Genomic DNA, 22109 nt, shown 5'->3' on the forward strand with positions numbered 1-22109 from the left:
TGTTTTGTACGAGTCAGATTTTTGTACGAGTCAGATTTTGTATGAGTCTCATACCGGCTCAGGGGGGTATGAGATCCAGGTAACTTGACCTCTCTCAGGGCTCCAGACCTTTCCTTAAGATTGTAAGTTATATGAACTTGCCGATTCCATTTACTGGTAGAGGAATTCCCTCATCCAACAATCTGTACACTAATGTAATCACAGGTCTATGTTTTTATTGTATTTACTAATATGTATATGTTGTTGAATGTAAGTTCCTTGAAGGCACTTATTTCATTCTTTGCATCCCCTTGTGCCTAGCAAAGTACCTACAATAGTAGGCACTTGATGCTTGGCTGTAATTTGTTAATCTGAATAAGTGTGTTCGTTGAACTGAATCATTTCTCCTTTATTGTAGCTCAAAACTTTGAATTCTATCAAATAAAATTTCATTTAAGGTGACCAATCTTTTTTAAAATGTAAATTCCCTAAAAGGAAATTCACATATTAAAGGGAATGGGGCTTGCAGAATTCATACTTCTGTACAAAGATTCCAGAAAGGAAATGCAAAGGACCAGCCTGACTTGGCCTCCTTGAGACATTTCCCTCAATGCCATTGGTGTTTCTGAGGGAGTGGGTCAAGTAGATGGAATCTGGGAATTGTTTTCTCAAGAGACTGGAAGAGATAGAGACCCTGAGGATGCTTGTGGGGACAAGCAGTTCTCCCTCATTCCATCCACCCAGACACACACCCACATAGACACACACACACACACACACACACACATACACACACACACACATACACACCCACCCCCTCTATCCCAGTTGCCCTGACAGCAGTTTACATTATGAGGTGGCTCTGGTTACAGGTAAGGCTGAACAGGGTTTTTTCATGGAGGAGGGGACAGTGTGGTGGAAAAAGTAGTGACTTCTCTTCTCTCTCCTATCCCTTCCCCTCCTTTTCCTTTCCCTTCCTTTTCCCTACCCTCTTTTCCTTCCTCTCCCTTCCCTTTCCCTTCCCCTTCCCTTTCTTTTCCCTTCTTCCTTTCTTCTCTATTCTCTATCCATCTCTCTCTCCTTCTCTCCTCGCTTCTTCCCCCCACTTCCTCTTCTCCCCTTCTCCCTTCTCCTTTCCCCTCAACATTTCTCTTTTCCTTACCATTCTCTCCTATCTCCTTCTCCAAATTCCAACACCATGGCCAGCGCTTATCATTGGGAAGCCAGGCGCAGACAGATGGCTTTGGACAGGAGGAGACACTACCAGCTTCAACAGGTAAGTGAGGGGAAGCCTGGACCCTCTGAGGTTTGCTCTCTTTTAATCTCCTCCCCAAGTTGTTTATTTAAAATCTCCCAATAGCCAGCAGGGGAGCTGAGTCTGGGACTTGGGAAGAGATTTAACTATGAGGAGGGGAAAAGTACACATACTTGGGAGTGCCTGGGGAAGGAGCCCCTAGCAATTGCTTCTCAGCAATGAATTTCGACATTGGGGATGGCGGGGAGGGAGAAAAAGCCTCTTGGGAGCATGGTTCCTTGCATGCTATAGATGCTTAATGAATGTTTGCTGAATTGCATTGGGATTTCCTCTTGGCTTTTCCTGTCCTTGGCTCTCTTTGTTGACTCAGCTAGTTATGATGTGAGCTAGATCTTAGCTTAGGGACTAAGGGAAGTTTAGCTCTAGGACTCTGAGTTTTTAAATTCTGCTCACTGCTGAAAGTCATTTGTATTACTGGCACATCCCTTCTCCCCTCTCCCAATTCAAACTTACCCTTCCCCACCCCATTCTCCCCCCCCCACAACCATGGAAGGGTGCCATTAGCTGGGTCTGAGGGAGGTTGCTTGGTCACCCAATCACCGTCAGCACAGCCCTGGCTGGGAAAGTGAGGGACGGGATGCTGAAGCGAAGTCTCTGGAACATCTCAGGAATTGAAGAACAAAAAGATAGAAAATGACCTGGAGGAACAAAGATATTGCATGGGTCTTGAACCCTATCAGCGGTACCGTTCTCCAAGCCCTGATGCTGATTACCTCTATGGCAACCTGAGCCCAGAGACCTCTCACCGGAACACCAGCGCCTTCCTCACTGGAGAGAATCCAGATGACTTGAGAGGCTGCTTCATGTTTCCTGAACGCCATACTATGGGCCACTGCATGTGCCAGTGCCAGTGTCACTTCCAAGGTCAGGGCCAACATCAGAGCAGAAACCACGATCACGACGACGACCAGGAGGAGGACCAAGATGATGTGCAAGAAGTGGTCCACAGCAAGAGCCGAGACCGGAACCGGGACCCATGTCAGAGCAAGAGCCAGGAGCGGGAGCGGGGCCTGGGCAAGGGCCAGCGCCAGAGCAAGAGCCAGGTCCGGGACCGGGAACAAAGTAAGAGCCAACGTCAGAGCAAAGAACAGAGAGAGACTGGACATCACACTGGTCACCATCATCACAAAATTCATTCCGTGGGTCATCAGCAAGCTGCCGCCGCCGCTGCCGCTGCTGCTGCTGCTGCAGCCCATCAACCCCAAGAGTTCAAACACAGTAAGTGAGCTGTCCCTGGAGTTTGGGGGGTGGGGATGTGTGGAGTTGGGCTGAGCAGGGGGAGGGGATCACCCCATAGGGAGCACCAAGTTACCCAACCCCCTCTCGCAGACAAGCCCAACCTAAGTCTGCTTGTATGCTTGTAGGATCTGAAAGATGAAAAACCATGGGCTCCAACCAATCTGCTGCTCATCAAGCATTTCTCAAGCACCTACTGGGTAGACAGGGAGCTCCTTGAGAGCCCTTCTTTATATCCCTCCCACTTAGGGACCGATAGCCTACCCATCGCTTACATTACTGATTGCAAAGAGATGCAATAGATACAGTTCTTGTCTTCAAGAAATCTCCATTCTTTTGGGGAGGAGGTAGATGGAGAAATAAATACAAATTAGGCACTCTGAGAAAAGAGGTCCTGAGACAAATTAGGCACTCTGGGAAAAGAGGTCTTGAGTTTGAGGAGAGAGAAAGAATACAGAGAGCTGGGAAGATGTTTAGATGGCAGGCCATCATAAGTATATTAGGACTGAAAGCAGTTTAGAGTGGGAGCTTTTTTCTAGGAAATTTTCTAGGAAATTCACACCCAGAAGTGGAAACTCAGACTCTCTGGTTCTGCCCTTTCAGCCTCCACATCCAATCAAGTGTCAAAACCCCTTTTACCTCTATAATCATTCTCATTTGTCCCCTCCTTTGTGTTCCTGCTGATTCTAGACCCAGCCTATAGCATGAGCTTCTAAAATGAATCTCCCAGCTTCCAGTTTCTCTTCTATCCATCCTATAAACTGCTGTTAAAATCTTCGTGATCTCATTTTATTACTACTGTACCCAAATTCACTGGTAGGTGTCCTATTTGCCTTCTAAACAAAGTACAAATTCTCAGGCTGGAATTCAAAGCCATATTACCTGGCACCACCTTAATTGGCTAGCCTTAGTTCACACTACTTTCCTTCACTTTGCTATCCCCTCTTCCTTTCTGGCCAGTTATATCTTTCCTATCTCCATCCATATCTTTGTTCCCTAAGAACATTCCCTAAGCCTGGAAAATCTTTCTGTTGAAATATACTGAACCTTTAAATGCCAACTCTTCCTAGAAGCTTTCCTGAATCCCTTCACTTACTAGAACTTTCACACTTGGTGATTCTATGATTTCATCTGTATAAATATTGCTTCAAATATTCTCTTTGCACAAGTTCTCCCCTTGAGGCTGGAATGCACTCACTCTTCACCTCTGCCTCTTAAAAAATCTCTTCACCTGCTTCTTAAAAAATCATTTCCTTTAAAATTCAAGTCATCCCCTGCATGAGACTTTTCCTATCCCCTCCCCAGTTGTTAGTACCCTCTCCCCACAACTACTTGGTACAATTTTGTATATATTTTAATTTATGTGTACAAGTTTGTTTTCCTCTAGTATATTGTTAGCTACTTGGAAGCACTGGTTGTTTCCATTTAGTTTATTTCCCCTTCATCCAGCCCAGAATCTATTTTCTCTTCATCCAGCCCAGAATTTGACACATAGTAGGTGCTTAAGGAATGCTTGTTGAATGAAAATAATGATTGTAGTTCTTCTAAACTTATTTCTGACAGGATGAATTACTAAAACAATTGTCAGCAGATGGTCAACTTTAGCAAAGAGCCTATTCAAAAGTAATATTAATTAGCTATTGTTACTAACAATTGATCATTTGGATATCAAATACCTCCTAAAAATTTGTGGATTCTACGAGGGCAAGTGGCCTGTTTTAATTAGCTAAGTTTTTTAGTTCCTTGCATACTATGGGATTTATAAGTAAAAAGAATCTTAAAGGTCAGACCACACTCCTATAGCTAGCAATAGTAGCAATCATACAGGATTGAATGAATGAATGGATCTATTTATCAATAACTTCTGTTTTCTATTCCATTTCAACCCCACCATCAGGTGCCCCAGATTCTACTCTTCGCCATTCCAAACGTGGAAAAAGATACACGGTAAGAATGAGACAGAGAATGAGTGTGAGTGAATTGTGAGGAATGTTGGATTTGGAGTGCAAAGACTTGCTTTACTACCTATGACCCGTGTGACCCCTGGGCAGATCACCCGACCAGACAGCTAAGCCAGTTGCCCCACCTGTAAACAAAGGGGAAATTAGACCTAGATGCCCAACCCCTGAGAGAGCCCTTAAAAGGATGAAGTTGTAAGGAGAGAGGAAAGGGCAAGCAGTCCACACTCTTCCCATCACAATCCCCATATTGGAATCCAGGGCTCTGTCACTTTGCTGTGGCAAGGGAAGGGGGGGGGGGAGGTTGGTATGGTTCTCTGTAAGGGGCTTCAAATCACAATCACCAAGGGATTCCTAAGTGCATTTTATGTGTGAGATACCCTTGTAGGGGGCACTAGGAATATACAGAGAAAAGAGACAATCCAAGTCCTCAGGAGGCTTGTAGTTTCAGAGATGCAGAAGAGGTACAAAAGAAAGATTAAGATGATAAAAGGAGGTGGACATTAGGTGCCTGTGAAGAGTAAAATAGATTGTGTTATAGAAGCTCAAAGGAGAAAGACACCAAAGACTGGGCCATTGAGAAAGATGTCATAGAGATGAAAAGAAATAAGCATGAAGGGGAAGGGGGGAGGAGAGGAAAGAAGAGGAGGAGGAAAAAAGGGACAAGGAAAGAGAGAGGGAGGAGGGAAGAGAGAAGATAGGAGAAAAAAGAGAAGAGGGAGGGAGAAAGGAAGAAAAGAAAGAAAAAGGAAGGATGGGTGGATAAAAAGGAGAGAAGGAAGGAAAGAGAAAAGGAGAAAGAAAAAGAAAAAAGAAAGGAAATAAAGGGAGAAAGGGAGAGAGGGAAGGAAAAAGGAAAGGAGGGAGGAAGTAGATATGAAAGAATGGGGAAAGGAGGCAGATATGAAAGAAAAGAGGGAGGGAGAAGAAAAGCAGGGAGAAGAGGAAGTGAAGGGAAAGAAGGGAGCCAGAAAGGGAAAAAGGAAGGAAGTGGGGTGGGGGGACAATCAGTAAAAAAGGGAGATTAGGGGAAAAGAGAGGAAAGGAAGGAGGGAAGAGAGGAAAGGAAAGGAAGGAGGAAGGAAGGAAAGAAGGAAGGAAGGGAGGGAGGGTAGGAAAAAGAAAATGAGGTAGAGAGAAAGGGAAGAAGGGGAGATGGGAAAAAGGAAAGAAAGGGAGGAAGGGAAGAAGGGAGGAAGAGAAAAAGGGAAGGGAGGAAAGGAAAAAGGGAAGGGAAGAAGAGAGAAAAGGGGGAAGGGAGGGAGGGAGAGGAAAAAAGGAGGCAAGGAGGAGGGGGAAGGAGGAGGGAAGGAGGGAAAAAGGGAGGAAAAAAGGAGGGGAAAGGAGGGAAGAAATGGAGGAAGGAAGGAGGAAGGGAGGGGGAGAAGAGGAAGGAAAGGGGGAGGGGGAGAAGAGGAAGGGAAGGGGGAAGGGGGAGAGAAGGGGAAGGGAAGGAGGAGGGGGGAGAAAGGGAAGGGAAGAAGGAGGGGGGAGAAGGGGAAAGGAAGGAGGGGGGGGAGAAGGGGAAAGGAAGGAGGAGGGGGGAGAAGGGGAAAGGAAGGAGGAGGGGGGAGAAGGGGAAAGGAAAGAGGAGGGGGGAGAAGGGGAAAGGAAGGAGGAGGGGGGGAGAAGGGGAAAGGAAAGAGGGGGGGAGAAGGGGAAGGGAGGGGGGAATAAGGGAAGGGAGGGGGGGGATAAGGGAAAGGGAGAAGAAAAAGGGGGAGGGGAAAAGAAGGGGAAGAAGGTGAAGAAGAAGAAAGGAGAGGGAGGGAGAGAGGAAAGAAAGGAGAGGGAGGGAAGCAGGAAGAGGAAAGGAGAGATGAGAGGAGAAAGGAAAGGGGAAAAGGGAAAGGGCAAAAGGGAGGAAAGAAAAGAAAAGGAAAGTTTAGGGATAGGGAAGGAAAGGAAAAATGGGAAATATGAAAAAAGCTAATTTGGGCAAAAAAATCACTAGTTCAGTTTTAGGCACATTTGAAATGATAGCAGGACATCCGGGTGGAAATGTCCAACTTTAGTTGAAGATGCAGGACTGGAACTCAGCAGAAGCAGCAAGAACCCGAGATTTTGAGAGTCATTCAGGGATTGTGTTAACCATATGAGAGGTAAAAAATGTGGAGGGTAGGACTAAGGCGTTTAAGGCCCCTTCCAGCTGTGATCCAGAGAGATTGCCATGGGAGGAGGGTTGAGACTCTTCTCCAAGACCCCACCACTCTACATGTATATGTCCCCATGATCCTGTCCTATTTCATCCCCAGCAGATTGCCTCTACTTACTCAAAAGCTACACTGACAATAGGTAGTGGAGCTGGATTTAACATTGTCTTCTGATTCTAATTACCTAATTACATCCTGCCCCTAGGGTTAGTCCCTGAGCCAGGTTGGTGCCAGAACCACATGGGTTTAATTTAAATTTGTAGGTGGAGATTACAACAAAAGGTGGGGACTAATTGCCTTCAGCTGGGGAATTGGAAGAATTCAAGGGAAGGGTGCCAGGTTTTGAGGAATGATCAAATGTGTTGAATATGGCAGAAAGAACAAGGCCTGACGAAATGCCCCGCATCTATAAAAACGTGTAATTATCATGACCAATCTTGGCTCTGAAGAAAAATCCACCCCATGTCACCCTCACTTTGAAAAATGTGGAATACCACAGCGTTAATACTAAGTTGGTGTGATAATCAGATTTGCTGAATTGCTTTTTTTCCCTCCACTTTTTAAATTCTCTATTATAAAAGCCGGCTTTCTGGGTGAGAGAGAAGGGAAAGAGTGACATAAAAAACAAAATATTGAATATATATGTGTATTATATATATATATAATTGGTGCCTGACTGCAAGGCAGAGTGTGGTAAGGAAAGGGGGGGGAGGCAGTAGGCAGTGAGTATAGACAATTCCTTCTTTCTTTTACTCCAAATTCTAGACAGGGGATGTAATGCAGCCAGCTACAAAGAAGGCTCAAGAGAAGTGACAGTTGGGCAAATTGGTGGGTGAGATAAAAGGAACATAGTGGAAAGGGGGAAACATTCAAGACCTGGGTGCAAAAGAATGGGATAATTAATAACTTAAGATACTAGACCCAAAAAATGAGAAAATAGGATTAAGAAAAAACAGGTGTTGTTTTATAATTATCATCTCACTTAAATCTCAGTACACTCCAGGATTATTATTTCTTCTTCAGTGTTTGCCATTTCCTTCTCCAGTTTATTTTGCAGATAAGGAACTGAGGCAAACACAGGATTAAGTGACTTGCCCAGGATCACACAAATTGTCTGAAGCTGGATTTGAACTCAGGCCTCCTTCCTGACTCCAAGCCCAGTGCTCTATCCACTGCACCACCTGTCCCAACCCAAGAGGGAAGTGCTATTATTATTATTGAGGAAACAGAGAGATTAACCTTGTGATCAGGTGCTATTATTTAATCCATTTTGCAGATGAGGAAATTGAGGGAGAAATAAAGGTTACAAATTTGCCCTGGATCACAGGGGCTAATCAGTAATATCTTAAACAGAATTCAAACTTGCATTTTCCTGACTCCAAGTCAAACTCTAGCTAGCCCCTTCCTCGAGCTCAGTAAGTGCCTAACTTTTGCTTGCCTGCTCCATTCCTTCCCTCTCCCCTCCCTCAGGCTATGGAGTATGTCCAGCAGTGGTAGTGGAGAGAGAGGATCCAGCCTCACACTGTTGTTCATCAGGAGATCAATCAGTAATCGATAAAGTTGGCATCTAAAACATTCCCTTAACAAATCTTTCCCCCAACACTGAGGATAATGGCATGCATCAATAAAAAAAGGAAATTGTTCTTGAAATGACAAAAAAAGACTCTTGCTGGATGTGCATGGAACATTGGGAAGGACAACTAGAAGGAAGTTTGGAATGCTGCTCCTTCCTGTCCAGCAAACAAAACCAACCAGGATAATTAGGCTTCTGGGAGCTCCACCTAGTGGTCCTCAAACCATCTCTGAATTTGCTACCCCCAGAGCACATCTATGGTCTCACCCTAACTCCTTACCCTTGACATGGCACACTAAAGTTTACAAAATGTTTTTCCTACAAAGATCCTGGGCAGGTTGTTGGACTGGGCCAGCAGATGACTTGTTGGTTGGGGTTTTTGAGGCATGCAATGGGCTAGGGAGGAGAGGAGAAAGGCATTGCACTGGCATATTTTCCTTTCCAATGTTAAAAGGCACTGGGGATGGGGTGGGGGAGGGGGTGGGGGGAAGGGCAAGGGCCTAAGTGTGTACTTGCAGGTTGGGGGCACTGCTTTGGGTCAGATAAGCTGGCTAGGCCGGGAGGGGGGGCGGGGTGGTGGCTTAGGGAAGCTTTCCCCCAATACCCTCTCCCCCTTGCCAAGAAAACAACACAAATAGCCTTGACTTACAGGCTAGTCTTAGGGGTTTATTTTAGGCTTAGTTCTGGCTTCACAACAAAAAGGAGGAAAGGATAAGGATAAATCCCCCTTTCCCTACTCCCCCAGCCTCCCCCTGACGTCATAATATCAAAAAGTCTCTGGAAAAGCTTGAAGCCCTGACATAAGGCAGGGACCAACTCAGACATTCCTGAGAAGAGAGATTGTCTTCAATAGCTCCTTGTGTCCTGCCTCATGATCTGGCAAATCCATTTTGAAGAAAAAGGAAAAAAAATATCAAAATCATGACCGTCCTTTCTCTCCTTGGCAGATTCAGGTAAGAAGACAGGGCTAGTTAGTGGCAGTAAAGCTCCCTTCTCCACCACTGAAATTTAGTGTCTCAAAACAGAGAAAAAACCATGAAGGAAATCACAGACCTGCTTGCTTGTTGGGACCTGGGAGGCCTCCCTTTTCTATTTTGAAAGTGGCTTCACTATTGGTTCAAAAGCTGTGGAGGTTACACCTTCCCTCTCATTTTGTGGAGCCCTTGTCCCTGAGCCTTCACTACTGACTCTCATCACCTACTTCCAAGGGAGTGAATGTGGCTATTTTCACAAAGCAGGGGAGGAATGTTAGCTGAAGTAGAACTCGTAGTGACCGGGCAGTTAGGAACCAGTGGCCTGTGTAAAATCCATCACCTCTGCCCCCTCAGAGTTACAGCGCCTGGGTATTACCCTGTAACCAGTAGGCTCTCCTCCTCTGATGGCAGAGTACAAACTACTAGGGGAAAGACAGATTCTGGCTGTATTCTCTTTAAAATCCTCTCACATGATTCAGTGCTCAGGGGTTTCTAGCACATGTTCCAGAGACACAGGGCAAGGGTTAACAGAAAACTCAGAGGGTCTCAAATGAGGCAATCCAGCAGATACAGGCCCAGGATATAATTACCAACACATGACTATATTTTCTGCCTTAACTTTTCCCAAGATCCATAATCAAGACTTGTTAATAGGCACATGATTCCATCACAAAGGGGCTCCCTAACACTCCATAGTCTGAGGTATAGCAGACCCCACTTCCTCACACTTAGCAGAAAGGTACAAATTGAAAGTACACATGCTAAAAAGAGAAAAAAGTCACATTAAACCACAACTATCTCCACATTTAACTAAGACCCTATCATATCTTCATCTCAGTGCAAAATTTTGGTAAAAATGTTGGGGACTATGTGAGGGAGGTGCAGGATTAGGAGGTGCCACAGGACAGAGACCCTACATTGGAGAAAAGCTTAGACCAGCCTTTTCTCTTGGGTACCATTTGGTCTGGGGAGAGGCCCTTCCCACAGATAGGTCAGGATCACTGTTAGCAGCTCCCAGCACTGCCACAGCCTCCTTCCCACAGGCAATCCCGGGGTGGGGAAGGGAGAACAAGGTGGGTTTCTTCATTCGTGGCCCAAATAAGAATCAGTGGAACGCAGTCCTTTGGCAGAGGAGGCAATAGGAGGAGGGCAGGAGATGAGGGAGCTGTGGACAGCAGGCAGCATCATGGTGGGTGAGGCACCAGTGAGTGAGGGAGCGAGGTATTCCCCCGGCAGTCCACGTAGTCGTAGCTCTGGAAAGCCAGTTGTTCCGTATGGCTCAGGTAGGAGCAGGTCAGGGTGCCCCTAGAGAGGAATAAGACTATTATGTCATGTTGGCAGGAAGTCTTTTACCTCCAAGAGGAGCCTGGCCTGTTATTTTGGGCTTCTGAGGCCACCTCCACCTAACTTGTGCTCTCCTTGCCATTCAGGGGACCCTGCCAACCAACCCCGGGGCTCTCAAGAGAACCTTGGGACAGCAACAACTCAATCTCCCCCATTCTAGCTTTCAATAAACCACTGGGCATCAAAGAAGACACCACTTGCTGTATGTATCTTTAAGAGCAAAACTAAGGCCTAGAAAGGTAGCTGGGGTCTTCCAATGCAGAGGGCGCCACAGGCCCCCCTCCCACCAGGCTCTTCCTGCCAGAGAGCTCTCTAACGAAAGGCAGGGCTAAGGAGGCTAGGAGGGGGAGGGGAGGAGCCGAGGGGAAGGGCCCGCAGAGTCCCGCCCACAGACACTCACCGTATGTGCTGAAGTACATTGTGCACTTTGATTTTCAACCAGGTACAGATGTTGCTGAGAGATTAAGATACACACACACACAGATACACACACACACAGAGATACACACACACACACAGACACACACACACACAGCGCCCTGGTTATTGTTTATAGTGACAAGGGGGTCTTGTAAGGAAACAGACGTGTGCCCAGCCTCTCAAGTCCCCAGACTGTTCCTCCTTTGTATCATGTGCTGTATTATATCTATAAGACCACCAACCAAGATACCAGCAAGCATATGAGGGCGGGCTCTGGCAGGAGGGGTGTCTGCTCCCATCTGACTGACTGTAAACCCCCTGCCCCCTCCCCCCGCCCCCGGGCCTTCCCACCAGGTACCACCGCCAAACACTGCCCAACACCTACACAAGCATTCTTCCCCAAGGGCAAGCTGCCTGAGCTGCTGCTACTGCTGCTGGTTGTCCTTCATGCTCAAAGAGGACCAAATGACATCACAATTTGGAAGTTAAGGCTGGTCAGACCAAAATGAGCCCAAAAGACTGCCAGAGATTGGGCATACAACACATTCATGAACAAAACACCATTTAATAGATTCTTCTAAAGCACCCAGAATTAAACACAGTTTGGGTTATGTTTTTAATACCACTTGAAACCCTATTCCAACTGGAAATCGCTACTTAGCAGACTTCCTAATGATTAACTCATTTTGCTGAATAAGGCGGGAAGTTTTTTTGGGAGTTGTTTTGGCAATACTCACTATGTGTTTTCATCATCTATCCTGCTGGTTACCGAATAGATTATCTGCCAATAAAACATGTATAGTCAGCCATAGCTATCAAACTCCACCTTTTCCCCAAGAGACACTTGGTGGGCAGAGTTAGCCAACTCGAGGGATGCCAGTAGGGGATGAGAGTCACCTGTTCACTGCTCAAAGGGCCAATGTGCAAAAGGATGCTTTCTTCCATCTGCCCCACAACAAGCAATAAGTGCAGGACCTCGATGTTGAGCTGGGTTACAGTGATAGGATAGTAGTAGTTGTTGGTAATGTTGAGGACATTCTAAAAAGAAAATAAAAGTGTGTGTGTATGTGAGAGAGAGACAGACATGAGGTCACCAACCATTCCCTAAAAGGCAGGCTGGAACCAGTTTCTGTCTGAATGCCAACAGTCAAATAACCTGACAGTCTGACATCCTTAAATGTCAACTCTTAGGTTACAGACAACCCTATAGTGAGGAGTCCATAAGAAACACTCTTAAATCACTAAACAACCTAAAGATCAAGGCTGCTCTCCTTAAAAGGCAACTGTTCCATGACTCACATTCAGTAATCTTGTACTCTCTCTCAGCCTCTGGGATTCAAGATGCCTTGCCTTCCCTGATTACAATCCAGAGCATAACCTTTCCTCTCCTCTGATACCAATCTGGGCTCTGCCTTCATCAAGCTCCTATTCTTCCCCTAAAGGGCCTTGCTGATCACAGGATTAGGGTCAGTGATGTGACCAGCCCCACCCTACCCCAGTGTGACAGTACTGAACAGCAGACTGGAAAAAATCAGTTCAGACATAGCTCTTCCTATGTGAGCGAGAGGGTACCCAGATGGAACCTACCGTCACATTGAGGAGGATGGAGTGGTCAGTAAAGGCCACCTCTGAAGAACTCAGCCCGGCTGGCTGTACCAGGATGGATCGAGGGAATAGAAAGAAGATGATAAGGGATGTCATCAGCAGGCAGGTGAACACAGCCAGGGAAACGTAGAGCTTTCTGTGAAAAAGTAAGGAAGTAGGTCCATGAGAAAGGGGGGTTTTCCAGTTTGAGGATTACTGCTGAGCTCAGTTCCATTACAGCCAGGTGTTTTCCCAAACAGGTAGACATTAGGTCCCCCAACTGTATCGGGAAGTATGCTAAACACTAGGAATAGATACAAATAGAAAAGAGAAAATCCCTGATAAGACTAAGGCTTCTCATGCTTCAGTTAGAGAGCATGGCAAAATGTGGCCCCAAAATGCTGATGTCTGAGACATCATCTCCCATCTATCAGATTGGCTAAAATGATAGAAAGGGAAAATAACAAATACTGGAGGGATATGGAATTGGTGGAACTATGAAATGATCTAACCATTTTGAAGGATAATCTGAAATTATGATCAAACAGTTATAAAGCTGTATATATAACTTGACCCAGCAATACCACTGTTAGATCTATTTCCCAAGATTAGGAGGAAAAGGAAAAGAACTTATATATTCTAAAATATTAATAGCAGCTCTCTTTGTAGTGGCAAAAGAGTTAGAAATTGTGAGGATGCCTATCAATTGGGTAAGACTAAACAAGTTATGGTATATGATTGATGGAATATTATTGTGCTATAAGAAATGATGACCTGGTTGATTTTAGAAAAACAGGGAAGGAAATAATGAAGACTGTAATGAGAAGAGAATTGTATACAATAACAGCAATGTTGTTCAAAGAATAACTGTGAATGACTAAGTATTTTGAGTGTTATAAACTGCAAAGAATCTATGAAGGAAGATGCTATGCACTTTTAGAGAAAGTATTAACCAATAGATATATAGAACAGTTTTACATAAATATGGATATAAGTATATGCACATATATATGTTATTACATTAAAAATAAACTGAGAAATGAAGATTTATGGCTTCATAGTGAATTCTCTTTTTGTGGTGTTACACTGTACATGTAAATGGTGTTTGGTTTTTTTTGGTCTTTGTATTTGAATCGTTAAAAAGAAAAGAAAAATTCTGATGTTATTTTTCTCCTACCACCTACCAAGGAAAGAGAAGAGGGAAGAAAGAAAAGAAAGAATAACCCTTGTATCATATATAGTCAAATGTCCAAAAATGTCTCTCATTCTGCAAATTAGTTTATCATCTCTGTGTCACATAGAAAGCCTTTAAAGGTTTGTGATGAACACCAGTTTAAGTGTTCTCCAGTCTGCAGACTAGTTATATAATATTCACATTTATATTATGACAAGCCCAATATTTCTGTTCTTAACATGGGTAATTTAAAGTAATTCATTAAAAAAATATTGCCTTACTGCCATCCCATAAAAAGTCCTGGTCTGCTCCAAAGTGTCCAGTGCACGAACAAGAGTCAGAAAGGATCTCTGCCATTCTGAAGCATCCCAGGTACCAACACTACTTGGGACTATTGGCCTGGACAGCAACGGGATGAATTTCAAGTTGTCCATAATGAGCAACAAGGCTTAAAGATTGCTTTCAAAGTTCTAAAGGGCGATCACAAGAAAAATGAGTATCTGCTTTCCATCTCCACGGGCAACAAGGCAATCAAATTTCGATTACCATAGAAAGGTTAGTGATTATAGACGGTAATAATTCCCTGACAGGATGGAAGTAGCCAGAGATCTCCCTTGAGGGAAGTCTTTGAGAACAGGAAAGATCTATTCGCTCTTATCATTCAATTGTGTACAACTCTTTGTGACTTCATTGGGATTTTCTTGGAAAAGACACTGCAGTGCGATTTGCCATTTCCTTCTCCAGCTCATTTTACAGATAGGAAAACTGAGGCAAACAGGGTGAAATGATTTGTCCAGGGTCGTTAAGTGCCTGAGACCTGGGGCAGCTGGGTGGCACAGTGGATAGAGTGCTGAGCCTGGAATCAGGAGGACCTGAATTTAAATCCAGCCTCAAACACTTTAATGCTAACTAGCAGTGTGACCGTGAGCAAGTCACTTACCACCAATGCCCCCCATCTCCACAAAAAAGTGTCTGAATCACACCTTCACTCAGGTCTTCTTTCCAATGGGAGGCCCGGTGCTCCATCCACTGTACCATCCCGCTGCCCTATGCTATCTTTATTGAACTAATTAAAAGTAGAGCCTAGGTTAAGAAAAGCTTCAAAGGGTGATGACCTGTTTTTAAAGGAGTCATCTTCAATATCTGGAATTTTCTAAGTGTCAATGCTTGGAGCTAAGGAAAGACAGCAGAGCACTGGAGATAGTGCCAAAGTGAGAACAGCAGGGTCCGAGGCAGGCAGTCATGTTGGTGTCATAGTCCTGACTCACAAAGCCTTCAAGGGTTCCCCGTGGTCTACCCTTAACCTGGCAGCTAAGAGGCATGGAGGGCAGTCGGCCAAAAATCATTGACTAAGCGCCCACTATGTGTTAGGTGCTGTGCTAAGGGCTGCGTGGAGCACTGAAATTGGGAGTGAGGAAGCCCTGAGTTAGAGTTCAGCCTGACACACCTATTAGTGGTGAAACAAATCCTCCGTGCCTTCATCTCTAAAAAAGAGATGATAGCCCCAAGATGGCTGTGAGGATCAAGTGAGAGAAGATGAGGAAAGTGCTAGGTAAGCTACCACAGCCATCCTTACTGTCGCCATTACAAATAGGACAGATAAAGACCCAGCTTCTGGGACACTGGCTGGCTGACCCTGGGAAAGCCGTTCCGGTTCTCGGTGTATCAGGCCAGCTCTTGGACTCTCGGTGACACTAGTAGCTAGAGATCCTCACACCAAAGAAATCACGTGTCTGGGCCCTATCCCCATCCTGAAACTACTGAGCAAGCATCTGGCAATTCAAGGGTCTCTCATTTTATTCCTTTTTTCTTCCTTCCACCTCACCTCATCCTGTTAAGCAGACCTGCTACCCAAACCCACCCATTTTTCCACACTGGTGCCTCTGCTGACCTCATATTCCCCATAACAGTCCAAGCTTTCTTTCTCCATCTTTTTTGGAAGCTTAACTTCTCCTTCAAGAATCAATTCACGGGGCAATTAGGTGGTGCAGTGGATAGAGCCCTGAAGTCAAGAGGACTTGAGTTCAAATCTGGCCTCTAGACACTTAACACGTCCTGGCTGTGTGACACCCTGGGCAAGTCACTTAACCCCAAATGCCTCAGTAAAAAAAAAAAATTAAATTAAAAAAAAATCAATTCACTATAAGAAATGATGAGCAGGGTGATTTTAGAAAAACATGGAAAGACTTGCAGGAAATAAAGTAAAATAAGCAGAATCAAGAGAACATTGTATACAGTAATAGCAATGGTATCTGAAGAATAACTGTGAGCAACTAAGTTATTATTAGTATTCTGAGTATATAAATACTCAAATCAATTATGAAGGACCTATAATGGAAGATGCTATCCATCTTCAGTTTCTTTCTCTGAAAGTATACTTTTACATATATATAAATGCATGTATGTTTTTTAAATAGTGGCTTTTTCTAGTAGTGCAGGATGGGGAGGAAAGAAAAAAAAGACTTTGAAATTGAAAATGATTACCTCCCTCCCAAATTAAATTAAAATTTTAAAAAGTTCAAATGTCAACTCTTTCCAGAAGTCCTTCATCTGGAAAGAATATTTCTCTTCTCTAAACTTTTGTCGCACCTTCTTTGTATATGTAATTCACTAATATAATATTTTATTTAAAATATATCTTCCCCTGTTAAGACTCTGGAAGACAGAAACTATATTTAATTCATTTCCTATACTAACTCAACACTTAGCCCAGAGCCTTGCAACACAGCAGTGTCTTTGTAAAAGTTTGAAGAATGAATAATAGGGGGCCTCTTACGTTCTCCTAGGTTTTAGCCTTTGGTCTCCATATGGAATGAGTGCCACCAGCTGTTTTTCCAGCTCTGCAGAGACAAAAAAAAAAAAAAAGTATCAGTTTATACATAATATATTTGCAGTTTCATATGTAATCTTTTTTATTATACTATTTTATGGAAATGGTTGTTTTATTCCATAAATTAAAAATTAAGTTTAAAAAAAGTAGTGGGAAAGGGTTTTGGGAAATAACTAATTCTAACCCTAATATCCCAGCTTCTCAGAAAACTGCCACAATTATAAAACAGAATTGCAGTTTGGTATATAATCATACTTTTTATTATATACTATTTTATGGAAATGATTGTTTTGTTCCATAAATTAAAAATTGCATTTTTTGAAAAGAAAAAAGTAGTGGGAAAGGTTCTTGGAAAATAACTAATTCTAACCCTCACATCCCATCTCCTCAGAAAAACTCCACAATTTCACATAAGAAGGTAGTTTTTGTAGACAATTCTACCTTTGGCCTACAGCACAATTTGGCTGCAGGGAATCCCTGAAAGTCAGCAACAACAGGCATCTAATCTGCCAAAATAAGATTTTTCAATAAATTATACTGTGAAAAGATCCCTTTTAAGTCACAGGATGATAAGATATGAAGTAAGAAGGAACCATAAGATTGGGAATGGACAAAAAATTTCTCTTTCACCCAACCTTACAAGTATTCTAAAGTTCCATTCTCCTCAGACCTCAACTTGTGTCTCTTACAAGATGATGACTCTGCCTTCAAGTTTACTAGAAAGACCAAACCATCTATTCAAAGACTCTTAATTTTCTTTGTGTCATGGCCTCCCTTGGCAGTCTTGATATGGACTTATAGACTTCTCAGAACAAAGGCCTCCCCTCCCCCCATTAATTAACTAAAGCTTTTTATTTTTCAAAACATATGTGTGGACGATTCTGCAACATCAGCCCTTGCAAATCCTTGTGTTTCAGTCCCTCCCCCCCCCCCCATTCCCTCCCCTAGATGGCAAGTAGTCCAATATATGTTAAACATGGTAGAAATATATTTTAAATCCAATATATGCATACATATTTATACAATCACCTTGCTGTGCAAGAAAAATCAAATCAAACCAGAAAAAAAAAAGATGAAGAAAATAAAATGCAAGCAAACATCAACAAAAGGAGTGAGAATGCTATGTTGTGAACCACACTCAGTTCTCACAGTCCTCTCTCTAGGTGTAGACGGCTCTTTTGATGACAAGATCATTGGAACTGGTTTGAATCACCTCAAGAACAAAGTTTTTAAATGTATAAAATAAAGATTACAAAGGAAATCGATTATGTTGAAATATATTAAACAATTAGGAATGAAAAACAATTCATGGTTTGCTCGAACTCAGATTTATTACGAAGTTCCTCAGTTTCTCTACATAATAAAATAAACTGTTTTTTCCCCTCCTTTCCTCCAGATTCAGAGGATAAGGTTGTTCACATCCATTGCAAAGTTAATCCCTCAATCTGTGCCCTAGATCATATTCCTCCTTTCAGGAAGTTTACCTCCTTTTTGTCTTCAGATCTTCCCTCTCTAGTGACACTTAGCTGTTGGACCAGAATTACTCCATACTTCTCCCTTGTTTGTGTACAAGCTGTATTCTTCTAGTAATTAAGTGCTAGGTGGCACAACAAGTAAAGCTCTGGGTCTGGAGTCAGGAAGACTCATTTTCCCGAGTTCAAATCCAGACTCCGACGTTTACTAGCTGGGTAATCCTGAGCAAGTTATTTAACTCTGCCTCAGTTTCCTCATCTGTAAAATGAGCTGGAGAAGAAATGGCAAGCCACTACCATACTCCTGTCAAGAAAACTCTAAGTAGGGGCAACTAGGTGGTACAGTAGACAGAGCACCAGCCCTGGAGTCAGGAGGACCTGATTTCAAATTTGACCTCAGACACTTAACACTTCCAGCTTTGTGACCTTGGGCAAGTCACTCAACTCCAATTACCTCAGCAACAACACCCCAAAAAAAAAAAAAAAAAAAAGAAAGAAAAGAAAACTCCAAGTAAGAGTCACAAAAATTTGAACATAACTGAAAATTCATGGATTCATTTTTCATAAATCTCACATCTCAAATAGTACTCAGCACATAGGCGATACATAATAAATGCTTGTAAAACTAAACTGAATTAAAGACACCCTCCTCCAGGTTTTTGCAAGAGGAAGGAAGCAAACTTGAAAAAATCTTACACTCTAAACTGGTATTGCTTAGGTAGATAAGAAGCTGTCTAAAAATAAGAGGTGGAGGACTTCAACCAGGCTCTTTTTAAGAGCAGATTGGGATTTACCCCAGGGATATACTCATGCTTTGGTATAAACAACAGAGTGGTGGTAGAATTGACTATTTTTGAACCCAATCCAGCTCATTTTTCAAACTTTTCTATTTCTATCACAGATACCACTATCCTTGCAGTCACCCAGGTTTGCAATGGTGAGTCATCTCCCATTCTTCACTCCTCCTCACTCCACACTTTCCATTAACTGTTAGGTCTTGTGGATTCTGTCTCCATATCTGGAATTCACTTCTTTTTCTCTGCTCAAGTGGCCTGGACTATTGCACAAGCCTACTAATTGGCCCCCTTGCCTCTCCAAACCACTTAGAATTCAATATAAATTCATGTTTGACATGACCTCACTCTATACTACTTCTGAAAATTGTGTATGTGTATCTGTATATATGTGTATGTGCTCAAATACAAATTTATTCATATATCTCCCCTTCATATACTCTTTACTCCAATCAAACTGGCTTTCTTGCCATCCTTCACACCAAATTCCACCTCCTGCCTTTGTTAAACCTCTCACAAGTGGAATTCAATTCCTCCTCTTAATTTCTGCCTCACAGAATCCATTTTCCTTCAAAGGTCAGCTTGATGGGGATAGCAAGGTTGTTAGCAATAATTATATCAGCAACAATTGCTAGACAACCAGGAACCACCTAGTGCCCTGGGTAAATATATTTTAACCAATGAATGCATTATCCATATAGAATGGTGACCATAAAACCACAGAAGGGACTTTCCCCAGTGCTTTCGAAGCAACAGCAAAAACCATCCTTTGATTGAACTTATGACAAGAAGGGGTTCGTTACAACAGCATTATCATAAATACCCCTCCTGCCCCATGGGCTTTTCCGTATGCATTATAAGTAGCAGAATGTGCAGTTCCTATCTGCCTTCCTAATGAAGCGACTGTGGTCTGAACCAGACCAGCATGTTTGTGAGATTTTTCTGTTTTATCTTGTGCATTACCCCAAATACCTGCCGTTGCTTAGGCTGGAGTCATGAATTCTTTCAGAGATGACACCATAACACATGCCTGGTGCCCCAACAAACTCAGTCCTCACCTGCTACATGAGGCCTTTCCTGATTCCCTAAGATGCTAGTGCCCGCTAGAAAAATTATGCCTATTTTATACATATACATATATATACAGAGAGAGACTATTTCATTTCTTTGTTTCTAGCACAGTGCTTAGCAATATAGGCCAGGCAAGTCAAATGATAAGGAAATACATTTGATATTTTATTCTTTCTCCTATATGTACAAACACAATTTAAAGATAAATAATTTCAAGTAGATATCAATTTTACTTTGACATAAAAGTCATCATGCAGTCTGGTCCATTTAATTTCAGTCATTTTAGTGCTTAAACGCTTCACTGATTTACTCTGGGGCACTAAAATTTAGAGAGCAAAAGTACAATCTCAAAGCATACTTCCTCCCTGATCTTAAGGGAACAGATGTCTCTAATTATTAACCCCTACCCTCATGTCCTTGGGCTCAAACCCCCAGGAGTTATAGCTTGGGCAATCTCATCAGAAATCTACCTGTCCATGAAGAATGGATAGTCAAAAGTTAGGGCAACTATGGACATAAGATTCCTACAGGGCATTCAGGCCCAGCTTGTTCTGGGAAAGATTGGCTTACAAATTAAGTTCCAGACTCACCACTTGGGATCTCCCCTGAACCCTGGCAGGTAGGACAGGTCACAAAGCTTGAGTTGGCTGCGCCTGTGCAGGGCACACAGGGCAGAACAGACTTGCTGCCGTTGATGCTGGAATAACTGGAGGCTTCACTACCAACAGCTGGATCCCGGGACAGGAGACATTTGCTCTCACTCTCCTGAGAGCCAAACCTGGAGACTGTCTCACCCATCCTGAGGGAGATTTTCACTTGTGGGGGAAAAAAAAAATCACCAAAGTTTTATAAGTTTTTGCCTATGGACTTTTTGTTTTCCCGAAAATAATGCGACTTCCTGCCACAAACCCCTCTAATCTGTTAATATTCCACACAATTGAAACTTTCCTGTTTAACTTCCATCCTTTTTGGTTTAAAGTTTCATTGAGGCTTTTTGATTTTGCAAATATAACTTCTGGATATACTGCACCCTTCTCAAATGAGCTTCTTCTTGTAAAAAAAAATATTAAGCAAAACCAACCAACCCAGGGACGTCTGAAGGCAGGTGCAACATTCTGCACCTGTACTCCCCACCTCTTACAGAAAAGAGGGATCTAACCTTTTTCCTTCCTGCCTTGCACAAAAATTGGTAAGTAAACTTGTCTCTCTTATCAAAATCTTCTCATCGTTCCAACTTCTTTCGTTTTCTGAAGATGAGCAAAGGGGAAGTTCTCACGGTAGAAGGGAACACCAACAGATCATGACCATCCCTCGACAGTTAATGAATTGGGTTTGGTTTCCTGAAGAAGAAATTCGGGGGTGGGCGTGGGTGAGATCTGGAGAACTACTTTTGTTCTTTTGGGATTAAAGTTGGTGGGTGAAGCCAATGGGGGCTGCTTAAAAGACGGAAAGCTCTGGTAGACCGAACGCCCAAAGGGAATGCTCTTCTACCTTGGGGAAGCTTAAGACGCCACAAACTTGAGGAAGCAGGCGGAGGCCTAAGCAGGGCGCTGGGAATGGAAGATCGGCTCCCCCGGATCCCTGCGGGGGGCGGTGGGGGCGCAGGTGTGCGGTGTCTGTGATCAGGCCCTCCTCCCCAAGCCCCGGCTTGCCCAAATCGGATGGGAGTCGGGGGTGGGGGAAGGAAGAGGGGACAACTGGGCGGAGCTTCTGGACCAGGCCAGTAGCGCGTGAGCCCGGAGGCCAAGGTTCCGGGACGAGCCAGTGCACTCGGGGTGGGGGGAAGGAAGAGAATCATCCGACGTGGGTGTGAGGAAGTTAAAATTCAGTTCCTGCAGGGGAGGGGTTTTCTCCAGCCCCGCCCATTCCCGCTCTCCAGGTATTCCCTGGCACCCACTACCCGTCTGTTGGGGGAGGAATAGTAAAGAAGGAGCACAGCGCACAGCTGGGGGCTCAGTCAGGCGGGAATAAGGTGTGTGGAATTCCCGGAGGGACCGGGCGACCTGGCAGCGACGAAGGCAGCAGCTCCGAATTTCTGGCTCTTCGGCCAGCTGACGCGGCCCTATCAAAACCCGAGGCCGGGAAGATAGACTCCGCCTTTTGGAACCAGCCTGGGCCTAGACCAGACCACTTTCTCCAGATCCCCGCCCCACCCTCAGGGAGCCCATCTCCGGCCCCCGCCCCGGCCCCGGCCCCGCTCCCGCCCACCCCTCCCCCAATTCTTCCCTCGGA

At 44.0% G+C, this 22109-nt stretch overlaps 2 protein-coding genes across 4 annotated transcripts; one reads left to right on the forward strand and one right to left on the reverse strand.

Moving 5' to 3' along the window:
- The first annotated feature begins 863 nt into the window (after nucleotides 1–863).
- Nucleotides 864–10723, forward strand: CCDC200 (coiled-coil domain containing 200). Its single transcript, XM_051994356.1, has 4 exons — nucleotides 864–1255; nucleotides 1903–2512; nucleotides 4428–4477; nucleotides 10619–10723. Exons 1-4 carry the CDS (start codon nucleotides 1178–1180, stop codon nucleotides 10700–10702), a joined length of 822 nt encoding a protein of 273 aa, XP_051850316.1. The 5' UTR covers nucleotides 864–1177; the 3' UTR covers nucleotides 10703–10723.
- TMEM106A (transmembrane protein 106A) lies at nucleotides 8860–22028 on the reverse strand. Of its 3 annotated transcripts, XM_051994355.1 has the most exons (9): nucleotides 21369–21463; nucleotides 21037–21217; nucleotides 20468–20692; nucleotides 16487–16550; nucleotides 12540–12693; nucleotides 11850–11990; nucleotides 11690–11733; nucleotides 10933–10986; nucleotides 8860–10493 (listed from the first exon to the last, which is right to left on the reverse strand). In XM_051994355.1, exons 3-9 carry the CDS (start codon nucleotides 20673–20675, stop codon nucleotides 10373–10375), a joined length of 786 nt encoding a protein of 261 aa, XP_051850315.1. In that variant the 5' UTR covers nucleotides 20676–20692; nucleotides 21037–21217; nucleotides 21369–21463; the 3' UTR covers nucleotides 8860–10372. The 3 variants fall into 3 exon arrangements, with proteins under 3 accessions (XP_051850315.1, XP_051850313.1, XP_051850314.1); XM_051994353.1 differs by lacking the exon at nucleotides 21037–21217 and having other exon boundaries at nucleotides 21369–22028; XM_051994354.1 differs by having other exon boundaries at nucleotides 21037–21461.
- Nucleotides 22029–22109: the final 81 nt, after the last annotated feature.

Source organism: Antechinus flavipes, chromosome 4 (assembly GCF_016432865.1).
Source record: "Antechinus flavipes isolate AdamAnt ecotype Samford, QLD, Australia chromosome 4, AdamAnt_v2, whole genome shotgun sequence".
NCBI lineage: Eukaryota > Metazoa > Chordata > Mammalia > Dasyuromorphia > Dasyuridae > Antechinus > Antechinus flavipes.

Coding starts and splice junctions, on each gene's coding strand:
- CCDC200 (XM_051994356.1), top strand. CDS start 1,178: ATGGCCAGCGCTTATCATTGGGAAGCCAGGCGCAGACAGATGGCTTTG. Junction 2,513..4,427: donor ACCCCAAGAGTTCAAACACA/GTAAGTGAGCTG, acceptor CCCCACCATCAG/GTGCCCCAGATTCTACTCTT. Junction 4,478..10,618: donor AACGTGGAAAAAGATACACG/GTAAGAATGAGA, acceptor CTTGCCATTCAG/GGGACCCTGCCAACCAACCC.
- TMEM106A (XM_051994353.1), bottom strand. CDS start 21,675: ATGATTCTCTTCCTTCCCCCCACCCCGAGTGCACTGGCTCGTCCCGGA. Junction 11,734..11,849: donor GCCCTTTGAGCAGTGAACAG/GTGACTCTCATC, acceptor TTTTATTGGCAG/ATAATCTATTCGGTAACCAG. Junction 10,494..10,932: donor AATGTACTTCAGCACATACG/GTGAGTGTCTGT, acceptor ATTCCTCTCTAG/GGGCACCCTGACCTGCTCCT.